Consider the following 23,991-nt stretch of genomic DNA (forward strand, 5'->3'; position numbering starts at 1 on the left):
TTAAATATATTTTGAGACAGTGACACCCTGCCCCTTGACCAACATCACTGGTGTAGGCGGACTGCCCACCCACTGTCCCCTGCCACCCTGCCCCTTGACCAACATCAGCAGCGTCGTCAGGATGCTGCCTAGGGTATCCATGTGAAGTACAATCCTCTCAAATCACACTGCCACCGCTGGAGCCAAGGGGCGGCGTGACTCTTACCCGCATTCAAAAGGCATTTACGTGACTGGTTGTTGCTGCCAGGTGACCCAGACACCAGGTGTCCTTGGATGTCCAGTAAAGCCACAGCATCACTTATGATGTCATGTTTGCTATCAGTGATCAGATGAGTTGTCATATGGGCATTCTGTTGCTCATCTTTCCTACTGCCTCAAAAAAGCTTTGGTTGATAACGTGTTGTCAGACTCCATCACTCTTTGGGCCACAGACACTCAGCAGATGATCTGGAAAAAAACATAGGCCAGCGTATTTGGCATCAGAAACACAGGGAGACATTGTGGTGCCCAATGTGGCTTCTCCTCTCCCCATTTGATTTCCAGCTCCCACGTCTTGTTCATCTCAGCGCCGAAGAGCTGTAGCCCCTCTTCCCAAATGGTAACAGTAGTAAAAACAGTAGGACTGGGACATATTTGCTCTGTTTATTACCCTTCTTCACCTCCTGGCAGCAGCATTCCTCATATTTGCTCCATGAAGAATCAATCATTTCAAAATAGAAATGAAGGAAGGAGAAAGAAGGAACCTTCTGGGACCAGCTTCACCCATAATCCTCAAAAGCCGGGTTTACTTTTAGAGTCTTTACTTTTCTGGTGACATTACCACAGGAGTCCTTGTTGATGTCTATGAGTGTGGTTTTATATCATTGTAACTGACTTAACTCTGGTTTTGTTCATCTCTTCTTCTCTCCCAGTGGAGTTTTTATACTGTGATTTGGCTTCCATGAAGTCTATACGGCAATTTGTGCAGCGGTTTAGAGCAAAGAATTGTCCACTCCATGTCCTGGTGAATAATGGTGAGTTCTGTTTTTTTCTTCACATATCTGCAGGGGAAGATGTGACAAATGGGGCTCTTGTCTATCACTCCACATTTCAAACTGATTATCTGAACCATACAGCAGGTCACAATATGGCTGCAGTAGCAGGGATGTCTTTCTAGGAGTTAAATTGCATTTTTGGAGAGATTTTCAGCTGAGCAGACTGAACACTTCAGTGCCACCCCTGCTCGTGATGTTGTTGCAAGTCTTGTTCCTTTGCTGTGTTTTGTAGCTCTCCAGCACTAAAAATCATGCAACTGCACAAGAATCTGAGCATCCCTAATAAAAAAAAAAAAAAAAAAAGGAAAGTAAAGTAAAGTTGTACTTTAAGTCTGTAGAAAGCCTGTCCTTTCACCTTCATTTACTTTCTCTCCCCTTATACTTTTCTCTGTGTGAACACATGCATTTACTGTGGCTGCCTGGTGAGCTAGGTTGAGGGATTAATCTATCTGAAATATAATCTAGCAAATTATCCAGCGACCTCAGAGCAGTCACTGTTTAGGTCAAGGTGCTGCTGGGAAGTTGTCCATATTGCTGTGTCTCAGTGGTCAGAGAACAAATTAAAAGGACAGCATTTATCTTGCATTCATACAATTATCAAATGAATCTCATTACTCTTAGGGATCTTAACTTTTGTTATTCACATACTTGCCATCTAATTACTTTTTATAGCCACAGTATTTTTGGAAACCAGCCCATACAATAATTTTCCTCCAAAAACGCTGCATACTCCGCATACACTTTCCTAAAGGGGAATTTTCACCTGCCTATTTAACTAGGGGAAAAACCCGCCAGCAACAATTTAGGCTTCTTTTAGAAGTTTTCTCCTGTTATATGCCGCTGTTCTTGTTTTCCCAATTATTTGCATGTATTTTTATTAAGACATCCCAAGAAACATTTTCTGTTTTCTGTGCACCCTTCCGTCCTATGAGGGCAAACGTGCTGTAAATAAAGGAGTTTGTTACATTCATTGATGCTTGAAAGAGCTCTTAGCAACGCAAGCAAATATTGCAATAAAAATTCAAGAGTATTTTATTTCCTGATTGATATGAAACATTCATTAAATGTTCAATTAAATGTTCATTTTTATTTGATTAGTCAAAAAAGCCTACCATTAGTATTTTAATTGTGCCATAATTAAAGGTAGTGTATATTTAATCCTGGTTACAAAATCTTTCCAGTTTTACATGCCTACTTTTAAAGATGGAGAGTACAAACTGTTACACAGACAGGAACAACACTATATGAAGAAACAGCATCTTGTGGAAAAAAAGGTTTTGAGATCTATGCACATGTCAGGCATCCCCTGTTGCCCGCATGAGCAAAGCCAGGACTGTGCAGCAGGCGCTTGGGGGCACCTTGTGGGAGAAGTGATGGGTCTGAAACAACAGCACAGCTGGAAAGCCCTCTTGAATAAAGGATTTTGTTCTGCCCTAGCTGCTGCTGAAGCAGGATGAATGAAAACTGCAGTTAAATATGTTTTCTTAATCAAGAAACGAAGTTATATGAAAATAGAACTTCTAATGTGCCTAATATGTTATGAGACCAAAGAGTGTAGGCCCAAAGCTTCTTTTAAGAAAGAAGCTTCAGGCTAATATTTGCTTGAATCAGTCTATATTTCTGTGTCCTGCAAGAAGGGCATTTGATTTCACTTACGCTTGGTTACCAAATACAGTTGGCAAGAGAAATCTGTTTTTGAGAAAATTCTGTTAGAAACTACAATGAAATGAAGGGTCCAACTCTGCTTTTTGCTGAATCTTTAACAGAATCACTGAAGTGATCACATCCAAAGCTGCTGCAAAGACTTCCATATGATTAGGTTAATCTCCCACCGTTACCTGGCAAGTCACCGGCCTCCATTTCTGAAAGGTCTTTCCCATGTTTTTTTTTTAGTCCTTTTTGTTTGCTCTTGTAAATAATCTGTAGCATTTAGTTTTGTTACTAGTTTCATAGTGAAAGCCCAAGTGATTTCTTGGTACACAAGAGGAAAGTGAACATACCTAATGGAGGAGAAATGGCCTGATGCAAAAACCTTTGAACAGCTTCTCTTGGCTTTCAATCAGTGTTGAGTACCTCCAAGATAAATGCTGACGTTTGGGCTAACTGGTAGGCTTTTCTTGTTCCCTTTGCCTTCGTCTTTACTTTTTTAATAATTTTTTTTTCACTGTAATGCCATGCACAAAGGAGAGACTTTCAGTCCATCACGGACTGCAGAGCTGGAGGCACTACTCACTCAAAAGCCTCATCACAGTTGCCAGCTCCACTGCCTTCACTGCTTGATCTCTGGGACACAAGCTTGGGTGCCTGGAAGAGGACAATGCTTGCAATGTTTAAATGTCTGATGGGAATGAGTTGTTGGGCGTGTTGTCAGTGAGCGTGTACGCTTTCTGTCAGAAAACTCTGTTGTCAACAGGAGGACATTTTGCATGACCATAAGATGTCTTGCAGGACATCTCATAATGACATGGCTGATTTTCTTATGTCTGAGCGTATGCATCTAGAATAGTAGGTTTCTTAGTATTACCTATTACTTTCTTATTTCTTGTAGATCTTTAAGCTCTAGCATTCTTAGTATGAAGAGGTGTTTTTATTTTTTAGCGTATAGGGAAGAGCCTGTGGGACAGGTATCTGCACAATGCGTTTTGTAGGCAATCACATACTTTTAAGAGTCTGACCCAAAGACTGTTGGGGCTAATGGAAAGTCTCCATTAGGTTTTGAAAATCATATTTTGTGTGAGTCTCATGACTTCTGAATCAGACCATTGGCAACCTAATAAGATTTTTTCTCTCTATCTTCATAGGATCTAGCATTTTACTATCAAGGACTGTACAATTTTGTTACATTTAATGTAAAAATGCCAAGAACTGCTAAATTGCTTTTTTTTTTGCACACCATATTAGTATTATGCAATTGCTTTAAATTGAAATCTGTTAAATTAATATAAACATGTCTATACATTAACGATCTTTCCACATCTTACCTCCATGAATATGTATCCTGTATGTATGTGAAGGTATATGATATTTGTTGCAGGCTTGTGTGAACTTGTCAAAAACCCAAACATTTTGAGATTAATTGAAAAAAGTTCTAACATTATACAATAATGCAAACTATGAAATTAACATCAAAATATTTTTAAAGACAGGTGATTTGGCGTGAATTACTGTGCTAGGTAAATAATCAATACTACATGTCTGACCGAAGATCATTATGAAATTCAGCAGTTTTCCAGGTCACTGGTGATTTTTAAGAAAAATCACTCGCCTAGCTCAAGGATCTGGTTGGAAATTAAATTAATACTAAAATCCTGAGGTTCAAGGCATTCTCCTAGAGCTAGAGGCCCAGGTCCCACAAAAATTTCAATCAGGTTTAGGTATCCAACTGATTCAGGCACTTCAAGAAGTCTTATGTGAACATTCAGGGTGTTCAAAATGGTGATTAGTGCACTAGAGTCACCTTTCTTTTTGTTATAGCTGATTTTAGCATATACATTTAACTTTCTAATTTCTAATTTAAAAGGAAAAATTTGGTTGAATGCACGCATTATTTCAGCTGACAAATAAAGGCCTGTTGTTCCATTCCTATGCTTTCTGCATTGGTAATGTGCATGCTCAGCTCTTGGTTTTTAAAATAAGCAAAACATATTAAATATGCAAATAGAGTATTACATAAACATTTTTTTAAAAAAGGATGTGCTAGTGCTAGTGCTAAAAAGAAAAAAAACGCTATGAAACAGAAAACAGATTCATTTTCTGTGAAAAAAGAAAGTAAGCTAAATGGCTGAACTATGAGCCACAGAAAGATGGATGGAGTACAAGCAGTTTAGAAAACTTAATCTGACAGAAGGTCGGAAGAATATGTCTTCTAGTCTGCTAATTAGCAATTGGTGCCATTTTTTTTGTTTTTGAAAAGAACTGTGTACAGTTGAAAAGCATTTAGCAAATTACAGCATGTAGACTAGTGTAATTACTTAATACTTTCATTAAAATGGTATTGCTGTTGAGATGCATTAGAAAGTCTGCTATCTTCCTGTGGTTGCAAAAGGGACAGATAGTAAAACACTTCATAAAATTCCATAAGAAGTAGTCACTGTTTCATGCCAGAAAGGTTTTTTCTAAACTGAAGTCAGTCATTTTCTCTGCACGCTAGAAACGGTTCTCAGCACCTTGTGGTTAATATTTTTACTTATACATTGTTTACAGTACTTAATTATCTTTAAACCAAGAGGACTAACATCAAAATCACATCTTCAGTGATAACAGGATACTTATGGATACCAAACATGCACGGTCTAACTCATTAACAATGAAATACCAGCTACCGTCTCTGCTGCAGTTCATTGAATGGTTTGTGATATTGGCTACAGGTTAGGAAAGGAGAGGGGGAAAATGGTGAGGACATTTAGTATATTCCTTGGCATGCACACAAACACAAAAAGAGAACTTAGAGATTTCAGGACATTATTAGCCTGTTGTAGACAGATTACAGTTAATATATTTCAGGTTGAAGCCTGTCTAAGCCAATTTAAAATCAATATTTCTGAACTGCTGGCTAATTCAGATGTTCATATTTCATACTTTGTGGATCATCTAAGAAATAAGTCTCTGTAAGCTTCCCTCTTTAGTTCCTAGGGCACAGTAAAAGCTGTGTCAGTAGGTAAGTATGTGAAATATATATATATATTTTTTTTGTTACCTACACACAGTTCAGCCATGTGCAGTTCAGCCATAATCCTTTGTAGGGAGCCATTTGAGTAGTCCCATGGATGCTGTCATGGTTGATCACATATTAAATTATTCTTGTGTTTGAGTATTTGCAGGATCAGATCTTCAGAAGAAGTGTGAGATTTGAGGGGTGGGAAGAAAAGGATATATCAAATAAAAGCAATTTTATAGGTACCTACCTATTTACAGGTATTATTGATTAATTAGGTTTCACTATAGTTACACTGCATTATCACAGTGGGATCTATGAAAAGATCCTGTCCCACTGGATTAGATAAGGGCCAGCTCCCCTCTCTATAGCAGCTACAGACTAAAGGAGAGACACCCCAGAGAAGTGGAAGTTCACTAGAGAAGTCCTTGAGGGAAAGTTAGTGAGGAGGGTTGCTGTTGACTCCAGTGGAACTTGGATTTCATCAAAAATAACGCTTCTCCTCCAGCCACACAGGAAGGCTGTGGTGAACTCAAGATCTGATATCTCATGAATCTCATTCCAGTGTCTTCATTACAGCATCAACCTTCATCTTTATCATTCCTCAAAGAGAAGTTAGGGCAATATGTAAGCAAAGCTGAGATGGAAAAGGAGTAGAGGGACAAGAAGAACAAGAGAGGACGACAAGCAGAAGGGCAAGTGGCCCTTTACCTATATGTAATGGATGATAGATACTAGACATCACGGAAGAGCTGGGCCCTTGGGAGATGTTTAGAGCTGGAAAAGGTAGTCTGAGGGGATGGGGGGATTGGCTTAAAACTGATATTGCATGGATGATGGGCAAAACTAGATGATGCGTAAGGACACTAACATGCAGCTTTAATGTGTTCTAAAATGAGAAGATATTCTCAGAGCCATATTTTTTGAAGTTCATTGCATGGCATTTACTCAGATTTTTCAGAAGAGATAATCTTTAGAAGAGACATGACTGGAAAGCATGGGGAGGCTGGCTGATCACACACTGCTCTTTACAGGTAGTAGATGCCTTGGGTACTGAAAGTAACTGGTCTGGGCACCTGTGTCAGAGCACTATGATTTTGCTGATGGTATCCAGCCCAGCTTGTTCAGAGCAACCAAGGATTGTGCAATGCCAGCATTTACCTAGCACCCAGATTTTTAGCATCAGCCATCAGCTGGAGCTTTTATTATACTTAAGTAGCATTGTTGTCTGCCAGGATGATATGTATCCTATATAAAGATATCAGATTTCTTTTTATTTTTTATTAGGAGAACTAATAAGTTAGAAGAATAACTTTAGGCTACTTCTGACTTTCAAACAGTAAGGATTTCATTCATGAAAATCCTGACTTCTGTTTGATATTATCTTTGTCTTCTTAATTATTTCCAAAGCTTTTCCTGCGTCTGTGATATCAGACACTCTGTGAAAAGGAAGATATCTCAGGCTCCACATGCTGCAGGTTCTTGACCCATTTGCTTTTATGTCCTGAATGTGAATGTTTTATCAGTGGAAGACAGATACAAAATTCAGCTATTGATGGATTAGGAAACCCAACTGATTCTTCTTAAGTGTGTGGAACATTTGCCACTGGCTTTTCTGAGAAGTGTGAGCGAGCCATGTTTTATTCTTACCTAATCCTTTCATAGCTTTTAGGTAGAAATGGTTTTTTTTACACATTGCAAAACAAGATATATTACTTTTAAGAGAACTTCCTATTGAATTAGAAAGCTGTCACTGACTTTCCTACTTTCTGATTGTGAGTGGGATAACTCACCATTGTGCCAACCAAATACTTACTGAGCATATTTTTAGGAAACAAAGTTTTTGTGGTTTTGGTGGGGGTTTTTTTGTTTGTTTTGGGTTTTTTTGTGGGTGGTTTTTTTTTTTTCCCAGCCAGACCCAATTATGAATGCTCTGATTTATTTTAGTGTGAAAACAAAACTTCAGTTGTGGATCATATTTTCTTTTTTTAACTGACACATTTTCCAGGGAGCTAGCCTGCGCTATGTGTGTTCCCTGTGTAGCAGCGTGACATTGAATCAGAAAGTGCCTCTGTTCTTAAGGAGGTATTGCAGCCTGTTCAGTTTTGTGCTGAACCTACCAAGATTTTGTTGTTGTTCTCATAGTCTTTGAATGTGGATCATCTACATTTTTATCTTTGTTTTTTCTTTAACCTACTCATAAACTAAGAGCTTGCCTTCAGTGGAAAGATGCATTGCTTTATCTTCTTTGGCACAGCTAATACAGTCCAGTTCTCCCTTGTGAGCGTTATAGGTGGGTCTGGGAGCACTAGCAGTAGACGTTACTCAATTTTCAGTTCTTTACTAGTTAGCCAAACTTTTAATGTTTGGGCTAAGAATTTCCATGCCAAGCATTTGCCTAAGGCTAATTTATTTTATTTAATTTTTTGTAACGCCAGATAAAAGAGTTCATCTGTTTCCAGGAATGATAATAAAAACATCTTGGGGTGGCTTTATTTTTTTAAATGTCAAAAATTATGTCAAGTTTCTTTAGAAGGTCTCTGGTGTTATCACAGTTTGGAACGGGGACTTGAATGCAGGCAAGATGCTGCCTTTGTGTCAAAGGCCGATGCACCTTTTGCCAACCATGGAATATTCCCATGCTGGGTTGAATCAGTAGCCTGCTAAGCACTGCAGTTTGAAAACCATCTTTTAGATTTTAAGTGCTAGAGATTTTGCCTGTACCAAGCATCTCCTGCGTTGAGACTGAGGAGGTCTTTCTGCTGGAGTCACAACCCTGAGCCGTGGTGGGAAGTACTGCGTGCAGGCAAGGGCATCGGCAGGGAGGCTGGGCGCCTGCGTCCCCTCTGCTCCCTGTGCCTGCCTCTGAGCTGGGGTGGAGATCGGCACTGTAGATGGGCACTTCAGGCTCCTGCTCTCTCCACTGTCCAGACTGGGGGCCTGGGTCCTCCATGATCTCTGTGACAAGTTTATGTCCCATAAAAAGCAGACTGTGGGGTGGGAAGAAGTGGATGGGAGGTGATGGGTGTCTGGGTTTTACCCTGATATTCAGTTGGAATGTGGCTGTGGAGCTGGGACGTGATTTCAGCACTCTCAGGACCTAAAGGTCTCACCAGCCATGGCTGGTGAGCTGATGTAGCTGTTGAACTCAACTAGCTGGTGACCACATCTCTCTTGAAGAGCTGGTTCTTCCATTTTTAGGCATAGTTACAAAACCTGTAGCATGGAAGAGGAAGGAGTCCAGTTTGTATGCAGGTGGGACAAGACTGTAACTTCCAAGAGGGGCAGATTTATATGAGAAGCTTTGGTGTGGAGAACTGAAATAAAAGACAGGTGGTTGAGGCTGGCAGGTTATGAGGGAGAGACAGCAGAAGATGGAGTGAAGAGCTGATGTGGGGAAACAGGACTGACAGATGGGAACCATTAGGATGGGGGGAAAACCTGATGGCAATACATTTGTGTTTGCTGATTGAAAGAACTTTTAACATAATTTGAGTGTAGCATATATTCTTGATCAATATTGGGAAATTCATAGGAGAACAAATATGAGGGGAGGGAGCTAGGGTGGGTAGTGAGGACCAAGAGAGGCATTAGGTGTGTTTGTACTATAAGGAGACATGTCAGTCAGAGTTTGCAAGTGCTTAGACACCACACAATTCATGAGGATTGAGTCCTTACTTGAGGACTAGAGTCTCTGTTGTGCACAAACTGATTGAACCTTTTCTTGCAGTGAGGGAATTCTTCACTAATGTCTTTTTTGAGAGTTTACTGTTAACAGAGATAAGAGTTATTCCCCCCAGCCGGTGAGGACGTGATTGGAACCTCTGTCTTCTGTCCGGCCACCCACTTTGACATAACTTGTACAAATTAATTCTCATCTACCCCTGTGTCACATCTGATTGATATTGAAGAGAGAATGGGGAAGCTGGTGGGAGCCTTAGAGCCATGGATCATGGCCCCATAAGGAAACTGGCCTCAGGAGTAAGGGAAGGGTGAGCCAGGCATGTGACTGGCAGATGCCTGCAGGATGCAGAGTGAGATCTCATGAGATTCAGACTCAAAGCAGCTAGAGTGGCAGGGTAAGAAAATTAGGGAGCAGAGAGGCAGATGAAGTTGATATGCATGTCTGGGGCTGAGCCTCTCCCCTCCTACCTGCACACGTGCTGTTGCTTGATAAGATCAGTGTTGGGTCACCAGATTTTTTAGGTAGGGGAGGGAGGGTAGCACAGCCCAGAGCTTTGGCTGGGAAGTTGCACACTGTTCTTGGCTTCAGCAGGGATGTGCATTTTGGCTGGCACGGGGGGCTGGGGGAGTTGGTAGGAAGCCAGCATGCCAAAATGGCAATGAGTAGTGCAGAGCCCCTTGCAAGGGAGCGGATGAGAGCTAGTGGGAACTTGCTCAGTGCTGGAGCAGAGGCTCAAGCAGATTCTGGTGGTGGACCTTGTTCTGGAAAGAGGCAGGAGAGACTGAAACCACTGGAGACAGCTCTCCTCTGCAGCCCAAGGCTTTGTCCCTGTGCTGCCCTGCTTTTGGCAGTTGTTCATCAAACCAGTTTTCAACAGTGTCCAGTCCCCTCCAGGGAAGGTCCATGCATGGGACACTGTCCTGCCACTGATGCCAGACAGGCTGGCTGCAGATGTCCTTTATTGCCCTGAGGGGAGATGTAAGAGAACCTAGAGTCCACACCAGATGTCATCTAGCTGTCATTGTTACACCATGGGATAAAATTCCTTGCTTGCTTCAGTTTCCTCCCAGTTTGCTTTAGAAAACTGCATATTCATTTATACAGGGGTCCAGAAGGTATTAGGAAGTGCAAGAGTCTGAACTACATCCACCAGTCCCTCTGGGCAGAAAGGAAATAGGACCATGCACTGGAGAGCTGTACCAAGCTTAATTTGTATTTTTGTGTTTTTCTTCTTAACTGTTTGGATTTTTGCCTCTTCAGCTTTCATATACTGTTAAGCTGGTGTGTGGTTCTGTACAGACTCATAACGCTTTTCTGGAATACCAATAGGTGTGCAGCACACCAGCACTGGGATCTGGGTTGTGGACCTAGCTTAGCAAGCAGTGTGCTGCAGCAGTGCTGTAAATTCACTTTTCTGCAGTCCAGACGAGTCACACCTGTAAAAAGCAGTTATGTGAGTACTGTTGTGCCTCCAGTGGGTGCTTCTGGGGGCAATTCTAATAAGGCATTGCACCTTCTCGTTGCTCACTAGAGCTCAATGAGATCCACAGGACAGACATATTCTGGGATAGCATAGCCCAACTGAACGAGGTGGAATGAGCAATCTAGTGTAGGCAGCCTAACCAGGGGATGCTGTTATATGATTATTGAGATGTTTACTCCACTATAGCTGTCTCTATTCAGGAGAGAAGTGGGCTATACTATTCTGTAGCTAGATAGGTCCACGCATAGGTCTTTTGCTGGATGGGTGTGCAGTGCAGAATGATTTTGACACTCCATTAGGTGAGCTGGGTTGCCTCATGTGCCTGCACATGTGCCTGCTGTGAAGCTGTTACATGTAAGCTGATGTCTTGTGTTGGCTTCCCAGCCTTTGGGTTGCTGGGGTTAAAAGGAGTTGCATGTGGGGGCACTGCCTCCAAACCCTCCTCCATGAGACTGTCTGGGAAGGAAGACATCTTTTTCTATATGTGAAAAAAAGATTCTAAATCTTTTTTTTTTTGCAGTAAGTTTGAGAGAACTAACTTTAAACCCTCCAAGTAGCTCACTGTAAATAAATCTAGATGAATGAAAATCTTGTATTTTTAAAGCTCTTAAAACATATTTTATAATGGAGCTGAAGGATGACTTTGCAGTGGGAGGTACAGGAATTACAGCAATGTTTACCATCACCTGCCATACAGGCAGGCATGGTACAAATTCTCCTGTATAATCCAATAAAAACACGGTATGCCTGGCCTCTAATATTTACAACTCTCATAAACTTTTTGGTTATGCTGTGTGCACTATCAGATCCATTATGCTCTTAAAATCACATAGGACTAATTCATTGATGGATCCTAAACCACAAGTTTCATTAGAAACTTATGTAGAAAATCATGATGAATGACTGTTTACAAAGACAGTTCTTTTGAGGTGTATTCCTTCTTTGAGAGGAAAAAATTACTATTGCCTACTTATAAAAGTAAAAAAGGATAGAACTTTTTAATCATTATAGCTAATTAAAATGTGTATAATTTGAATATATCACAATAAATTCATAACTGCAACACAGTGGAATTCTTTACTACATCTGTAAGAAGAATAGTTGTTCAGCATAGTTATGCAGCAAAATATTTTCCTTATTCTAATTTATTTCTACTCTTGCAAAATCACACATCGATGTGTCATTTAACCAGTTTTCTGCATACATACTGTTAGTCTTTTGCCTGAATATTTCAAAATCAGCTAATGAATTACAAAGTAAATCTCACATTCAGTTTACTTATTAATTCATTGTCTAATGCCATGCTGATATCAGTGACATTTTTAAAAATAAATCTTCTGGAAGCAATGAGGCAAAATCAGAGGGAAAAAGGTATACGAAAGTTGTATCAGAACTGAGGTGTTTGGCATTAATGGTCTCTGTGCTGCCACTTCAAATTTCACATGTGCTCCAAAAAACTGAGGAGACTCTTGATAATTAAAATCAGAAAGATACAGGGTTGTATGGATTCCATACCAAAAGAATAAGGAAAATCATTCTTATTTTACAATGAAGAGGTAAGGTTAAAAAAAAAAAAAAGGGGCCTTTTTAATGTTTCAAATACTATTGGATTAAGTGAAAGAATTAAAAATAGAAACAGCTTTCATTCTTTGAGTTACCATTTGGGACTCTTTATTAAAGCTGATGGTGTTTCTGCACAAATGAAAATCAATAGCATGCCACTTTCAGTATCTACTGAATGTTAGGTAGTTAATAATTTAAAAAACAGAGCTTGCTGCTATACTTATAAGGTTTTCCCTTTTGTCAGAGAAGCAGCCAGGTTCAGTTGCCTGTTGGGTATTCCTTTGTACACTTGCTCTCAGTGAATTAAAATGGCTTCTCCTCAAATATGAGAAACTGCCCTCAAATTGCAGGGCAAGATTTTTTTATAGCCTTGACACGAACAACCTCAAAGATGAGAGCCTTTTTTTAAAAAAAAAAAATCTTTCAAAGCTGTTTTGGAGTAATATTGACAAGCTCTTGAAGACAAAAAGGGAATTTTAGTAGCAACAAATGCAGGCAGAGGTGATTGTCCCTGCTCAAGGACTTGACCACAATTTCTGTTCAGAGGAAGCTCCTGAAGGATGAGCAAAATAATTTTGGGGAATGTGTATCTTAACCGTTGTGCATTGCATGAGTGTAAATTTTTTCCATCTCCTGACCTGAGCTCAGATCTGTTTTCTGCATCCAGGATGTGCAGCACAGATGGTGGAGACTAATTGGGGTGGAGGGCAGAGGCTCTATGTGCTCTTGAAATCCCATGTGCCTCCAGAGGTCAAGGGGGCAGTTGTTCTAGCACAGGCATCCTCGGGGCTGATGTGAGCGGTGACAGCCTCCCCAGGTTTGTCTGCTGATTGTGATGTAGCAGTCATCTACTGCACTGCTCTCCAGACAAATACCTCCATCTCTCCATCTGACTCAGCTGGCAGAAATGTGTGTGCGCATGGAGGTGCCTACAGCAAGCCTTGTAGCAGCCCTGGGAGATGCAGAAGCAGCGTTTGGGGTTCACATCAGCTTTGTTGTGCCAGGGTTGTTTTATGTTGGCTGCCTTTTCTTGGGCTTGCATTTTACCAGTATGCTGCAAATAGACTGCTGGCAAACTGCTTCCTCCTGCTTTTTCCAAGTATCAGAGCTTTGGAAGGCAGGATGGGCCTCAGAGAGATGCAAATTGTTTCCTTGTACCAGGCTAGGTGCTCAGAGATGTGGTGCTGTTCCCATCTGCCCTCCAACAGCTTGTGCTAAACCCTGTCTCTGCTAAAACTTGCACTGTAGCAGGCTGAGGCTTGGTCTGGGAGCTCGGGGTTTGTTGCCCTTCCCACCCTTTCCATCTTCCCAGGAAAAAAAGAATAAGTCACAGCAGGACTTGTTTCACCTTTCTGTCTGTCTGTAACTGTCATGCCAGTGTTCAGTCCCAGCCACTGTTCTGGATATCATTGTATGCCACATATGCAGGTTATGGAGGAAAGGGAAATCTGTTTCCAACTCTGTGAGCAGTTGTACCGTGCATCAGAGTAAGTGCTGCTGCTGAAGGAGAATACAACGGGACATCCAACCAGACACCCTCTAATTTGTGTCTTTCCATTGTTAAAGTTGAGATCTGACACGCAGAGAAACCACACCCAGCAGCTGGGTTTTCCCGTCGTTCTGAGGAATCTGGGAGAGTGGCTGTAATGACAGAGAGAGATGCCAGTCAGAGCTTTTGTAGAGCCCGGTCATGTAATTTGTGTTGTGCTTCTTCCATCACACCATTAGCCAGCATTGCTTATGTTCAGTCTCAAGGTCTCTGTATGCAGGTATGCTGTCTTACACCCAAACCTTTTGTTTGCTCTGTCATCTCCTCTTCCACTCACGCTGCTTCTCCAGTTGCTCCATTAAGCAGTAGGCAGCCATAGGTGAATTGCTATGGGTACTGGCTGTGCTAAAAGATCCTGAAAATATCTCCTCCTCAGTCTGAGCAGCAGTAATGAAGCAGGACTGTCAGGTGGTGGGACCCCCCCAAAGAAGGAATGATGCAGATGCAAACCATGTGCAATTTAAAATAGTAATTTAATATGCCATCATTGGGCTGATCTCAAGAAATGGGATGTTAAAGGCTTTTTAAAGGACACATGAAATAGCACAAGGATGAAGCTGACACCCTCTCATGTCTGTGAGCAGAGGTGGCCTTTCTGCTGTATCATATCCATGTGTATTGGAGAGAAAACAAATGGCCTGCAACATTATTCTCCACAAGCCACGTCCATCTACATGTACATTACAAGGGTCAGGTCCACTTGCATGATAATTAATTAAATTTTAATAAAATAAGAATAATTTATAACATTCAAGTCCACATTATAATTTAGTGGGATAGCTATCCCCTCCACAGCCTCAATACACGATATAGTTTATGCATGAGCTCAGGATTGTCTGCAAGATGCTGAAATCAATGTTGTGTGTTAGGGATGTGGATACTTATTTTAGGCACTGACTTTGAAAACTGTGGTTTGTAGAAATATATGCAAAAATATTGCCAAAATAAGGATTCAAAAACTCATTTCAATATGCAGCTGCTTGTACGCACAGTAATTAAGACATATTGGGTAAATTTACTACATCTTTTCTCACACGCACCAGTGAGGTAGAAGTTGCAGATTTCAGATGAGGACTCAACAGACCTTTAAACCCCAGACAGGACTCAGCAGAAAGCCATCTGGGAGAGCAGGTCTGCTGCTTAGCCTGGTCTTGTCTCTACCCTTCTGAGCTCTTTGATGGAGGGAATGCTGTTGGGATCATTCAGCTCCCACCTAATGTACATGGATTAATTATTCTTGTGGGTCTGCAGCATAGAATTCTGGCATGAAACATTGGGTTGACCCAACTTTTAATGTCTTCAAAACCCATCTCACAAACTCATTTATCCTCACAATTCTGCAGGGAGGGAGGGAGGGAGGAAGGGGGAGAGCCAGTCTACCTGTTTTCAGGATAAAGGAACTGAAGTGGGGGTTTTGACATTTTTCTTGGCAGGAATCAATCGGTGTCGGCTTTACACTTCACATGCCATCACAAATCACTCATTGCTCTAAGTGCTGTGTTTACGCTCTGCAGCAGGAGATCCACGCTCCTTCAGGCTTGGTCCTTCTCTGAAATAAATCAACAGGTTTTGCCTCTACTTTCTCCTCTAGCTGGGGTGATGCTGGTCCCTGAAAGAAAGACGGAGGATGGGTTTGAGGAGCACTTCGGCTTGAACTACTTGGGACACTTCCTGTTGACTAACCTCCTCTTGGATACGCTGAAGCAATCAGGAACGCACAGTCACAACGCTAGGATCATCACTGTCTCATCAGCCACCCATTATGTAGGCAAATTGCACCTGAACGACTTACAAAGCAGGTACCAATCCATTTTTGGTATTCACTGATCTGCAGTAAGGGTGTGCACCTTAAACTCCAAGAAAATTGTTACTGAATACTGAATGTGGGGGGGGTTGTTGCCTTTATTGTTTTGTTTTGTTTTGTTTTAATGAACAGGGATTCTCAAGAATTTGCTAAATATCTGTCAGACTTGAGCAAAGATTGTGGCCTTCAGTCAAAGATACAAATAGTTTATAAACTTGCAAACTGAGTCTTTTATTCTGACCCTTGAAAGCCGTGCTTCCTTTCTGATATTTACACTGCGGTGACGTTGCAGTGTAGAATCCAGACTCCTCACTGCCTAATCAGGGAGACTCTCAATAACTGGGATGTTTTAAAATGGCTTGGGTGAATGCTAATAATCTTTGTCCTCAGGTGAATGCATATGTAGAGGCCCTGATCCTGCCCTCAGATGCGTGCACATGCCTATGGCTGCTAGCTCCCTGCCTGTGAGCGCAGGGCTGCTGACTTGGCTCGGGGGGGGCAGCTAGCCTCACCTGCCCAGCTGCCTCGCAGGTTTGCCCAGACCACAAGCTGTCTGCTGCTCATTCCTCCCTGGCAGCTCTGCCCACTGGCCTGTAGCTCCTGACTCCCCATCCTCCCCTCCCTCCGCCTCTGGCCACTGCCTTGTCCTGCACCTCTCCTGATGTTCTGGTCCCCCACCTCTGCCTCCCTCACAGCCCTTCTCCAGCTTCCCCACCTGCCTTCCAGGCCCAGGCTGTGTCATCCCTCCAGTCCCCATGGTGCTTGTGCTCTCACACATCAGCCCAGTGATTCACTGCAACTGCTGAAGCCTTGGCTCTTGTCTGGGTCACCCCCTGCACTTCCCTGAGAGCTTACTGAGAGCCAGGTGCGTGGCTGTCCTGGGTTTTTAACCTAGTAAGATGGGTTAAAATGCATGGCTGTGTTCTGTCCAACTACTTTCATTTAGGAAAGCTGTGGGTGAATGTCTACGGGATATTTCTAACATTAGGAAGACATCAAATGATGTGGGAAAGGTCTCTGGTGTCACATAGGAACCGTGTAGGGTTGTTTCGTTAATTGAGGAATGGGCAGGGTAACTGAGATACAGTTCAAAATTTCCCTGTGCAGTCATGTGTGGCAATTATGTGCTTACTAACAGGCTCAAACAGAGCCTGTCTTCTGATGGGCTCCAGAGCGTTTCTGCCTGCACAGAGCCAGTCTGAGTTCTGCGTCATTTCCATGGAGAAATTCTGTCTCCGTCCTTTGACGGGGACTCCAACACATGTTCAGAGGCACCTGGCCCAAGGTTTCATTTTGGAACAAAGACTGAAATTAGAAGGCTGGGCTGTTTCCACTGCAGACATTTTACATATGAATGCTGCATTAAGGATGTCAAACTTTCTGTTTGACTTCTGATTACATACTATGGCATCAGTTTTATTACAAGCACATTGTTTAAACTCTGCAGGGTAGTCACAGTTTAATCCCTTGCTTGTAAAACAACCACAGGAAATTACCCTTACTCTTCACTTGATGTACGTATTCATTGTTTCTGATGGGCATGTGCTGGATGGCACCATGCAAGGGGGCTAAGAGGAGTGTAATTAGTATTTCTTTGGGCTAAAGTGCAGAATGCAAAATTAAATGTGGCTGTTCTTTGTCTCTAGATAAGAGTAGTTTCCTTGATTATAGCAAAGCCTTGTACTGTGCCTCTTTAATTTAGGATCATCCTTACCGGTGATTCATCATTATTAACTCATATTTTAAAGGAACCAGAAATGTTTTGATTAGGAAACTTACGGCTGAGCATGAACATGACTGATCTGATGTAAAAAATAATATATACCAGTGATATTTACCTTCAGCTTTTGCACCACAGCGTGCTTTTTACATTTCAATGTTATTGGTATAAAAGGAGCCATAAAGGATGACAGACTGCAGGCTGACTGCCTGCTCTTTCCTACACGGATGCTCTGAATTGCTTGGGGGCAGCAGCGGTGCCTACTTTCTGAGCACACAGGCACACCAGTGGGACCCAGAGGGGGCTGTGGATTCAGTTCCAAACCTTTTCTTGATTCAGGTGGGAGAAGATACTCATGGCTTTTTTTTTTTTAGCCTGACTACCGATAAGCCCCGACTTGGACAAATAGTTATCGCATAAATGGTGCTGCTAAAAAGAGTGAGATTGCTTGTGTGTTTGAGTGTGTGCCTACACCATGAGTGGGTGGTTTAGCAACCCTGGATGACTGTTGCAGGGTACCATACACAGGCATTGCCTACACCATGGGGCCTTGGAGATGCCTTGTGATTCAGAGCAGCATTTAACAGCTTTAATGGATGTGGTAAAGACACCCACGGTGAACACTGTGATATGATACCGTTCCATGAGTTGCCCGTTTCCCAGTGATGCCATCCCTCATTTTTGCTGTTTGTATGAATGGGAAACCCTTCTAAAATTTTTGTGCTGGCTTTTTCCTTATTTTGAGTTGCACTAGCTGGCAGAATTCATTTCACAACTTGGGTGCATGTTGCCAGATTGGCTAGTAGTCCTAGCCTTGCAGGGAGGCAGAAAAACAATCTGAAGTAATTTATTCACAAGGGGGAAAGGGTCTGTACTCCCTGCTGGAAAAATTACCAGTGGCAGAAGACTGAATTGTTTACCATGCTCTTGTCCCATTGTTTCCTGGATTTTGCTTGGGCTAGTGTCCAAACTGGAGGTGAGTTGTGGTGGCAGAGGAGGGATCCGTCCATCAAGCATGCCAGAGAAGGAAAGGCAGAAGACTGTCTTGCCATGCAGGAGACAGTAAATCGAGGCTCAGTTCTCTGCTTTCCCACAGATTTTCCTATGGGATCATTCTCTCCCATTGCTCTGGGCTGGCAGTCACAGTTGTGGCTGTTGCTCCCATTGCTTGTACTTGCTGCTCAGAGTTCTGCTCTGAAGCCAGAAGTCAACCATATCACAGTGACCACAGGGCATAACAAATAATTGTTGTAAGGTCTGTCCCATAAACAGTATTAAAGGTAGCTTGTGCTACCTTCTTCCACATTTCCTCTTTGGTTTGTTGTCTGCCATTTTACCAATCTGATTTACCCCATGTTTCTCTTTTCAGGTCCTTTTTGGCAGGAGGCTTAATTTAGTTTTTTCTCACTTTCCTTGCATTTTACATTCTTTTTCTTCCTTTGTTATCTCTTTCTTCATGTCTGCCTACTTGATTTCTACATTCACAGTTTCATCTTCACCTGTGTCTTCTGAGCTTTTTTGTCTCCATTGCCTTTTCCCTCCCTATCTCATCATGGTTTCCCTCTTTTTTTTCCTTTTTTCCCCTTTTTTTTTTTTTTTTGGAGGGGGGGGATTGTCTTATTTCCGCACACCAGTTCATTTCTTCCTCTCCATTTGTCTTCCTGCTATCTTGTCCCCCTAGCCCCAGTCCTATTTCTCCCCTAAGAATGTCATTTCTCCCGCTTCCTGCCCATCCTCTTCACACAGATCAGTAAAAGAGACACAACATGGGTACATCAAGGCAGGACAGAGCTTGTTCCAAACTGGCAGGGCATAGCTTGTTTCATGTGAGTTATTGAAAATGCAAACGCACAAGAGCAATGACTGTTCTCCCAGTTCTTTTGCTGAAGGATATATGAAGAACATCAAACACCTTTGTGGTCTTTTAGATCCAGACCATTTTCAACAGCAATCACATGAGTCGACAAGGGGATCCCTAAGGCAAATCATTCTCCTTCATCCCTACTTCGAAAACGACTGTTTTCAAGGAGGTGAAAGTTTAACAGAAACGCTATCTGCAAGCGTTTCAACAGTTACATGCTGAGGGTAGTTCACCGTGCGCTCTAACAGCATAACTGGGTTGTCCTTTTAAACTCTTTTGCCTGCCTTAAATATTATTTTCTAAAGTGAGAGATTCAAAAATACGGTCGTGAGAGAATATGACTGTCTGGTTTTAGCAAAAGTTTGAAGAACATTGTGCTGTCCTCTGGGCTGAGATAGGACTGAACAGTGCACTGGAGTTCATGGGCTCTTATAAGGCTGGGATGGATGGCACTCCTTCAATACCTACCTACCAAAGTAGGAAGGAATTTTAGGAAAATAAAGATGACCTTATTCCCTTTTCCAGGCTGTGGGTCACACCTGAATATATTCCCTTTCCCAGGGGTAACATCTTTGTGTGTTCTGTCTAGCTTTGTCTCTATGACTAACTATGCCTTTCATCATCCTCTCTTTTTGCATACCAAATGGACCCTGTAACGTGTGAATCACAGACCTATGAACTCCCCAGCCACAGTAACACAGTTCCTTTTCTGGTTCACATCTCCTGTATATATTCAGGGACAGTTAGTCACACTTTTTCTGCTTTCTTTCCTCTGCTCTCTCACTGAAGAAGGAGCTGATGTTTTTTGTAACTCATGTATGCTGGTACATTCCCCAGATAATTTATGTGTTTTTTCCCTGTAGCCCTAGTGCATGAATCATGTCAGAGAAAATAGAAATTGGATGAAAGGAATTTAAAAAATCCCAGCTGCCATATGTGCTTCCTAGCTGGTGTAAAACAGGGTAAACAGCTCTACCCAGGACCTGGGAGGGTGCTGGGGAGAGGCGGCAGCTCCAATTCTTCTCCTCTGCCAGATAGTTCATAAGGGCTGTATCAGGAGGTGTCACATACTGCTGGGAAATTCTGCCCAGCAAAGTCCCTGGAGACCACCTGTTTTTGGATGGGTGGTGTCCTTCTTCTTCACTTCCTCTGTGCGTGTGATGTTTGTTGGTAAATGAAGTTGTCTTAAGTTTGGGCAGAAAGTTGAGGAATTCGTCACATCAGCATTGCTGAGATTTTGAAAATATTGTCCACAAAGTGCAATTAAAAGTTAAAATGTCAGATTACTTTTGGGAAGTATGAATCCATTTTTCAGATCAAAACTATTAATTTCAGTGATTTCAGAATATTTTATTTTGAATTGGTTTGTAAATTGAAGTATAATGTTGATCAAACTGAAACTCCAAACCTCCAATTTCCAAGTCATCCTGTTGAAGTAAGGTATCTCCATAAGTTTCAGAATTTTTTTTAAGGTGAACATTTGTTTAAAACAGTTTTTTCCTTAAGAATGGTTTGATGACTCAACTTTTTTTTCAAAGTTTTTATTATTTTCTTTTAATTCCCAGTTGGTTTCTCCAGTGCCTTTTCACAACTGATCTCTCACTTGTAGTTTCTTAATTCTCTCTGGCTGGAAGAACTTATGTGATGAACAAAATCTTCCATTCAAGCAAAAGCAAACGTGAAGCTGATGTAGCATAGGAGTAGCATAGTACTACTGATTTATTTCCAAGTTTGTAAATGATAAAGAAAAATTTGTAAGAGGAAGTAGGAGAGATTTTAAATATTACCCTTTTATTTGTTTTATTTATTTTATTTATTACTGTTTCATTCAGTACAGAAGTCTCTCACAGTTGCATATAAAGACCTGTGTCACTGGACTGCTGCTTAATAAAATGCTGTGAAAACTGCAGAATTTGTAACCATAACAGATCGTTCTAGACAAGTTAGATACATGTTATTATAGATTTTATTTTACTCAAGGAATATACATGTTTTTGTTTGAGTTGTGTTGTTTAAACAGCTTCCCCAACAGTGACTTTTATTGCATTATTCTGGTCCTATTTACAAGATAAATCATATTCCCTTGACAGGACCAAATACCAACTGCAGCATGCTGATGTATTCAGTTAAATGTCTTCCTGCAGCATGCTACCAAGTTTTCCTGTCTATGGTCAGATGATAAGTATTCAAATGCTTAATGCACCTACGTAAGGGTATTTCAGTCCTTCTCTGCAAATTTTTTTCTGTGTAAATGCAAAAGGATTGGCTGCTTTGCAAAATGATCTCTTGCTTTTGCAGCAATCAGCATTAATTGCAAAAATTGATTTGCTGGCCTGGAAAATGAGCATATTGGTGAAGGCACAGATCTCAAATTCTGTAAATTAATTAAAAAAAATGGGCTATTATTTCAGCAGACCAATTCATCAATCCAAAAGACAGAGTTTTAGTTCAAAGGCAGCATGTGTTTTATCCCTGTTGCAGGCCACAGGTGATCCCTAGCCACTCCTGCAACCAATAATGAGGAAATATTTAAGTCAGGATGCCAACTTCGCAAAGCTCTGATTTTACATTTATCAATGTATTTTCTTTCTGTCTAATCAAAATACTTTCAGAGTTCACTGGTTTCTGAAGAACAATAGCGCAGTGTAACACTACTCTCACCAAGGTAATGCCAGACTTCGATGTTTTCAGGGAAGTTAAATGTAGCTAATTTGTGTGTCACAATGTTAAATTCCTTCTTGTCTAAAAGAGATTAATGGTCTTAACAAAGGATTATTAATAATGGCTACTGATTTAATAGGACACGGTGTTTCTGGAAAAGTTAAAAATTGCAATGCATTGAGAGGTATGTGATATATGGGTGTTTCTGCTGCTAAGCCTCTCCCTGCACAGCAGGTTGGGTGGGTGAAGTCAACTCTCTGTGACACACAGGACAGTGGATATTGCAGATACTCTGCTTTCCAAAACAGCAAGCTGGTTCATTGGTAATTTGACAGTTAATGTACTGCACTCGTGTGACAGAGAAGGCAAAAGGGACTTCCAGAGAATAGGGAGTGGAGATAGTTTGTCACCCTTGAGAGGGGAGGGTTAGTTTAACACCTCTCTGTGAGCAAAAAGACTCATTAAGGCTGAGTGAACCTTAAAAGCTTTGGAATTCAGGTCCTGGGTGAATATTCAAACAGTTTTAGCATTCCTTTCAATAGCTCTAACTACCACCATCCACACAGTACCTTTGCAGTGTTGTCGTCCTTCCAGCTGCCTAGCGTAGCTGGGGAAGGATGCACACGTGCCTGTAAATCCCTGGAATACATGTTCAAAATTATCAGCTTGCCTTCCACAGATCCCCTCTGGGTTCAGCCCTGGTGTTGCTCCTGGTTCTTCACAACCATATATCCCTGGTCTTGCCACATGCATTAAGGATTACAGGCTCTAGTGGAGGGAGGCAAAGGCAGACTTCTGCCCCTGCAATTACAAATGATAAGTCTTAACCTTTCCTTTGCTCCCTGTCCTAAACCTCTTCTTTCAGTGAAGGAGAACTTCGTCTGTTCAAAAGCAGACCAGGCATTTAAGTACATAAACCTGTGAAGAAAAATTGGTCTTTTCATTAAATCAAATTATGAAAAATGCGGGGTTTATGAAAAATATACTAACTAAAATAAGTCACTGTAAAAGTGAAATATTTTAGCTCTAGGAGTTTTAATACTGCCAGAATGCCTTACATAGTTGCAGCTTCGTTGATCCATTTCTTCTGTTCTTGTTATGTGTCTGGTGCTGTGGTTCTCCTGCATTTCTTGTCATGGGAAGTGGAGGCTGGCTGTACACAGCACCGTCTCAGCATCCCAAGAAGCACAATAACCGAGGAGCACCGTGGCTCACAGTAGCTTTCTGAGAACTCAAGAGCTTCTAACAGTGATGCTAGCTACAATACAGCACTGCAGAAATGTGCAAGTTAAAATTTTATGAGTTTTGCATGAAATCTTTTGGTTCTCAGCTCAAAGGGGGGTGGGGGGTGGGTGGGTATACAGTATCTGAATTACCACCAGATATCAATCAGCCTACCAAAGCAGCAGTATCTTTTAATTCTTTTTTTCAGTGAGGGCTGGGGCGGGGCAGCTCTGTGACTGTTGGTTTTTCAGGGTTTGGACATGAAACTTCTCTTCATTTGCTGGAAAGCCAAACCTGACTTCACTTGCTTCTGGTATGTTTGCAAGTGGAAGAGATCTCATGCATTCTGGCCTCAGGCCATGCCATGCCCCTTCTTAGGAAATACTTGGTTTTTCATTATGGATGTGCATTTACAGTGTTCCAGAGTGACACAGTATTGGGAAATTTATAAAACAAAACCAAAAAACAACTCCAAGGCTAAACAGTAGAGAAAGTGATTGCTGTCACCATCCCTTGCGGTACTTTGAAATAACCACTTTGCAATGCTGGCTATGGACCACTTTAAGACACTGTATGTTATTCATTTCTAGCAGGTTTTTTTTGTTTGCTGAAGTTGACTTGTTTATGTTCCTTAAGTAAGACCCACCTCTTCACAGGCCCCATTCATACACTTATTTAAATCCCTCATCTTTTCTGAGAGTGGCCAGTGGCCACTGGTAACACACAGTCTCACAGGAACAAAAGCCTTTCCTG

At 41.6% G+C, this 23,991-nt stretch overlaps 1 protein-coding gene across 1 annotated transcript in view; it reads left to right on the top strand.

Annotated features, from left to right (window-relative positions):
* Window positions 1-23,991, top strand: part of DHRSX (dehydrogenase/reductase X-linked) — a 169,893-nt gene that overhangs the window by 104,759 nt on the left and 41,143 nt on the right. The window contains exons 4-5 of the mRNA XM_064437600.1: window positions 912-1,013; window positions 15,560-15,767. Coding sequence (XP_064293670.1) covers window positions 912-1,013; window positions 15,560-15,767 — 310 coding nt within the window. The remainder of the gene's footprint in view (window positions 1-911; window positions 1,014-15,559; window positions 15,768-23,991) is intronic.

Source organism: Phalacrocorax carbo, chromosome 1, assembly GCF_963921805.1.
Source record: "Phalacrocorax carbo chromosome 1, bPhaCar2.1, whole genome shotgun sequence".
Taxonomy (NCBI): domain Eukaryota; kingdom Metazoa; phylum Chordata; class Aves; order Suliformes; family Phalacrocoracidae; genus Phalacrocorax; species Phalacrocorax carbo.